Source organism: Nicotiana tomentosiformis, chromosome 5 (genome assembly GCF_000390325.3).
Source record: "Nicotiana tomentosiformis chromosome 5, ASM39032v3, whole genome shotgun sequence".
Classification (NCBI taxonomy): Eukaryota; Viridiplantae; Streptophyta; class Magnoliopsida; order Solanales; family Solanaceae; genus Nicotiana; species Nicotiana tomentosiformis.
In genome coordinates, this window is record NC_090816.1 from 73,569,036 (window position 1) to 73,574,677 (window position 5,642).

General features: G+C 37.8%; 1 protein-coding gene across 1 annotated transcript; it reads right to left on the minus strand.

Moving 5' to 3' along the window:
* Positions 1 to 1,611: 1,611 nt before the first annotated feature.
* LOC104098686 (uncharacterized) lies at positions 1,612 to 4,628 on the minus strand. The gene is made up of 4 exons (XM_070176308.1): positions 3,929 to 4,628; positions 3,396 to 3,728; positions 3,160 to 3,282; positions 1,612 to 1,724 (listed from the first exon to the last, which is right to left on the minus strand). Exons 1-4 carry the CDS (start codon positions 4,626 to 4,628, stop codon positions 1,612 to 1,614), a joined length of 1,269 nt encoding a protein of 422 aa, XP_070032409.1.
* Between the last annotated feature and the right edge of the window lie 1,014 nt (positions 4,629 to 5,642).

Genomic DNA, 5,642 nt, shown 5'->3' on the forward strand with positions numbered 1-5,642 from the left:
TTTGCAATATAGCACTGTAATGCTCTGTAAGTGTCACCACCCAAACCGTAGGTCCGCGACGGGCACCCGGTACCTAACTCAATCGAGTACCAACGTAACGTATCCTTCTTATCATACTATCATGGGTAAATGAACCGGAAAGGCCGTCATGAGATAACTAGAATTAAACATAAGAGAATACTCGACATGGGATGACCCAACATGATATAGAAGCTTATGCATGCGACATACGGGCCTATAAGGCCAACATGATCATTTGTATACTCAAAACATAGGCCGACAAGGCGCCACAAGTATACATATACATGACATCTGTCTACAAGCCTTTACAAGTACATAAATGTCATAAAGTTCGAGATATGGCCCCGCCATATCAATCAATACATGTCCAAATCATACTGACCAGATAGGCAACTCCGGAGCAAGTAGAGTGCACTAACACCTTCCGCTGAGCTGATAGCCTACTAGGAGGACTCTCAACCTGTCTATCGGGACCTACGGGTATGAAATGCAGTGTCCTCAGGCAAAAGGGACGTCAGTACAAATAAAGTACCGAGTATGTAAGGCATGACAGTAGTATATAAAAGACATGAAAAAAACATGGAGTAAAGAACTCAACCTGTAATTCTGAATAGCTCTGTGAATCATGAAAAATTTATAATGTCATGTATGTGCATATAAATACCATACCATGCATAGGTATATGCGTACATAACATCATCAAGCCTCTGAGGGCATCCCATCATATCATCTCAGCCACTGTGGGCGAAATCATCAACGTATACCAACTGATCAGGTGGCGGTGCATATATAATGCTATAACCTTTTCTCATATCCCATATACATATAATATACACGTATATAATGCCATCTGGTCATGGGTCAATGTAAACGTATAAATGAATGCAATGCATAATGAAGTAAGTCAGTAAAATTTCTCGGAATGTCATAAGATCAATATGCCTTCGGATAAACTTTAGCAACTTACGTATTTTTCTGATACCCATGAACAGAAGATATAATAATAGGACACATGGGGAATCAAGAACATAGGCACCCCTAGTACTTCTATGAATATAGTCATTTATGAAAGTTTCGCGTTTGCACGTTTCGTTTGTATCATATGGATCATGCCAAAAGGAAAGAATGGATAGCCTTATCATACCTTAACTCCATTTAGTCCTTAATACCTTCCAAGTAATTCTTCAAACAACTCAACTCAATCTACCATAACATAAGGAGAGATTCAAAATCAGTGTTGTGTAAAGGCTAAGTTCGCAACTTAAACTAGTAGCTCGTTTATGTAAATTTGGGAAGCATCTCCCATGTAACAAGAGCCTCCTCCAATACCATATACCAACAACAATGACCAGAGAAATCCAGCAATACATAATTATCAATAACAAAACATCATATAACAACAACAAGTCACAACTACTTCACGACGAGCTACAAGCTCAATTGGAATCTGTATACCCCATATCACCCCTTATAGACTTCTTAATTTAACTTACTAGTATCATTAACATGATAATGAATTCATTCATCAATGATTCCATCCTTATACAATATATTTATAACAAAGAAAATAATCCACAACTCCAATTATCCTTAATTAGCAACTTTATTCACTAGTTCATGTCTAGTCCATCCATTTATCTTAATCAATGTCAAGATAACCTTAAGCACATCCAAGAACACAATATACATGCCTCCTACAGTAGCTTCAAGTCAAAATCCAAGTTATATTTAGCTTACAACAGCCCTCAATGGCAATACAACACCATAGAAGTGACTTAAGCTAATCTTCACTTTCAATCTCAAGTTTCATATACTTCTTTCACCAATTCACTTGATAAACATATATACATGCATAACAACAGAAACCATATCATAATCAAGTTATTTTCCCCAGTTTCCAGACATTTATAATTCATGGAAACAACCTTTCCAAAACAATCCATTAAAACCCATAACATCTCAAACTATTTCAAGTCTCCTCTTGTAGTATTTTGCTCAAATAATGCAACCAACACACAAAACAATTCAAGTACATGTAGTAGGATTTTATACTTACCTTAAACAGTAGAAACAACATGAAATTTCATCTAAGCACAACCCACAACTATCCTCAATAATACTGTAACACTATAGGTGTTGTATTCTCTTCTTCAATCAACTTTTGGTGTTCAAGTTGGTGTGTAAACACTTGTAGTTCGCCTTGAAAATCTAATATATATATATATATATATATATATATATATATATATATATATATATATATATATATGAAGGAGGGACTGACTATTACCTTAATAAACAAGAAAAACATGAAATCTGAGGTTACTACCTTTGAAGAACCCTTCAAAATAGCCACAAGACGAAGAACTACGATCTGGCAAGCACCACGGGATTTCTAGCATTGGATTCATGTTTTCATCTTTTCTCACCCTAGAATCACGGAGGAACCATTGGAGAGCATTTAGGATGATTTAGGAACTATTTTGGACCAGAAAAATGAGTTAAAACGATGGAGAATTGACTTAAATACAAGCTGGAAATTTTCCCCGACTTTGTGGGTCCCATGGGTGCTGCTTGCACAGTCTCACAAAAACGTGAATATCTCTCTACTCCGATATCGTATTGATGAACGGTTAAATGCGTCAGAAACTAGACTCAAATACCTTCAATTTGGTATATAATATGTCCCAAAATTACATTATAAAGCATACAAAATATATTTCTCAAAAAGCTTCATTACAAGGCAAATCCTTAATCGGTTTTTCCGCATCTTAAATTAGATTTTTTCCAACCTTTATATTTCATATCCAAATATCATATATAGTCATATCATAACTTTAAACTCATTTAAATGATGATTAACAAGTCTCATATTCATCTTAACTTACTTAAGACTTCGATAAACCTTTCTTATCCTTGTAGAAAGATTTTGTCCTTTTTGAGATTATATTAGATAATCCTATAATGACAGTGACGTCTGATGTACGGGGTGTAACAACATGTCCCCTTAGAAACATTTGTCCCCAAATGATAACTCTTAAAGGCTTGCAAAAATGGGACGTAACATCATTAAATCACTTTATATACATTCAAAGAGGATCTCATTTTCAAACTTACATCAATTGACTTACAACGTACTTTCACGTACAAAAACATGAGGTGTTATAGTAAGCTTGACCACAGAGGTCTCCTCTACTTTCCTCTTCTTTGTAAGGATCTCCTTCAAAAATTTAGCATAAGACGGCATTTGTGAGAGCACTTCTGTGAATGATAAGTTTACATGAACCTGTTTCAGCACATCCAGAAATCTCCCAAACTGCTTGTCCAACTTTTCTCTACTTTGCTTTTGAGGGAAAGGTAAAACAGGCATATACTTGCTCTCCTTGGGTTCCTCCGTTCTTGACTTTTCTTCCTTCTTTTTCTCATTTGCTTCTTGCCTTTCTTCTTCTTATCAACCTCTTTTTTCAGTCGCTCCCCACTTTCTTTTTCAAGTTCCAAATCTTTTTGGACTGGAGTGGGATCTTTCAATACTTGTCCACTTCTTAGAGTTACAACATTTACTGTTTCTTTAGGATTTCTCTCAGTATCAGTAGGGAGAATTCCTGGAATCCTCTCAGACAAAAGAGTGGCTAGCTGCCCAACCTGTGTTTCCATATTTCGAAAACCAGTACCTATTTCTTTGATAGCTGCTCCATGTTCCCGTATAGCTGCGCTATGAGTTTTAAGCCTCTAATCAGTTTTCAAAATGAAGGCCTCATGAGATCTTCTATGCCTGACTGAATGGTCTGTTGAGGCTGAAATTGCTGCCTCTACTGACTTTGCAATGTTGGAGTTCCTTGTCCCTGGGGTCTAGAGTTATTTTGTTGCCACGCATTAGCGGTACCCCCAGGTGAACTTCATGAAAAACCTGAATGTCTTTGACCCATAGTATTATAGTTATTCCCACATTGGTAGTTTCCTCTATTAAAGTTCCACACAGCGTTGACTTCCTCAGCTGTAGCTTGACACTCATGTGTAGGGTGTCCCAATCCATACATGTTACATCCCACTTGTGGTTGATTTTGCACCTGAGCTATCGTCAGTTGCTTAATGTCCTTAGCCATAGCTGAAAATTGAGCTTGCATTGCTACCGACGATTCTACTTGGTGCACCCCTGATGATCTTCTTCGATCCCCATGGTCAACGGATAGTTCATTCAGAAGTGTGACAATCACTTTAGGGGTTTTCTTCATCAGAGGACCTGTAACCGCACTATTCAGCAATCTCCTTGATGTCAGGTTTAATCTGTCCCAGAAGTCCTGGAGTTGCATCCATTGCTCCATTCCGTTATGAGGGCACCTCCACAATAGCTCCTTAAATCGTTTCCATGCCTCGAACACTGTCTCCCCTTCACCTTGGCTGAAATGGTGAATCTCTTTCCTCATTCGTCCAATCTTAGCAGCAGAAAAATGTTTTTCTAAGAACATGGTAGTCATCTCCTCCCACGTACGAATTGACCCTGTAGGCAGACTTCTCAACCACTGGTTTGCATCATCCTTAAGTGAGAAAGGGAATGCTCTGAGGTAGATGGCATTATGTGATGCTCCATTATAGCGGAATGTGTTCATAATTTCGTCGAAGTCCATCAGATGGTTGTTAGATCTTCATTGGGTTTGCCTCTGAATATGCAGTTGTTTTGAATGGTCTGGATGACTCCCTGTTTGAGTTCAAAATTATTGGCATCAATTGGCGGGGGCCTCACGCTAGACTGTTGTTGGTTGTACACCGGTCTGGCATAATCTCCTAGAGACCTCCCAGGCCAAGGGGCTGCATTTTCAAATTCATCTTCGATCATGGTTTGGTTGAGATTGAACCTTCTATCCTCGTCAACTATTTCATCCGCAACTCTATGGGTTCCTTCAACTGCTAACTGTGCTTCCTGTCGTTGAGCTGCCTCTCCCGCAACTAGGTTCACCTTCTTTTCGTTGTTCACCATTGTATTCTGAGCTGAAGGCTGACCCAACAGCAATCCACTCGATCCTTTCTCCCTTCTGAACTGCCTCAAGTGCTTGTCTAACTCTAGATCGTATGGCACCAATTCCTTGGAAGAGGATCAAGTCATACACCGCTAAACTTAACTTGTTGCCTACACACAGATGAGAAGAGCGTAAAAAAGGAAAATAAAATAAAATTGTTCCTAAATTAGCACCAAAAATTAATTCAAACACTATTAATCGCCAATCCCCGGCAACGACGCCAAAATTTGACGAGCGCAAAATCGCTGTATAGAACTTAAGCTCGTTAGTTAAAGATAGTATAGTATTAAATCGTCTCCACAGGGATTGGGTTAAATAATGTTCTAATAAATCTTTAGATTAACACTATCCATGAAATAAACCTTTGATATATGTTATTATCAACTAATAATAAAAACTAAAATTATCGATTGTGAGAATATAATGGAAAATTAATGACTAAGTAGCAATGATTGAATATCAAGGTGAGAAGTAAGGGTTTTGACAAGATATGTGATCAACTATTATTCCGGGTAGCTTTGTGCTAAGTTCACTCTTAACTTCTATTGACTCTTAGGATTTCAACAGATGATTAGGCTATCTTACGGATTCAAATTCTTCTTCCGA

Excerpts from the sequence above, each read along its gene's own strand:
- LOC104098686 (XM_070176308.1), bottom strand. The coding sequence starts at position 4,628 with ATGAACACATTCCGCTATAATGGAGCATCACATAATGCCATCTACCTC. Across the intron at positions 3,283-3,395 it reads GAGGAACCCAAGGAGAGCAA|AAGTGCTCTCACAAATGCCG; the intron begins GTATATGCCTGT and ends TATCATTCACAG. Across the intron at positions 1,725-3,159 it reads TCATGTTTTTGTACGTGAAA|CTACTGTAGGAGGCATGTAT; the intron begins GTACGTTGTAAG and ends TTTGACTTGAAG.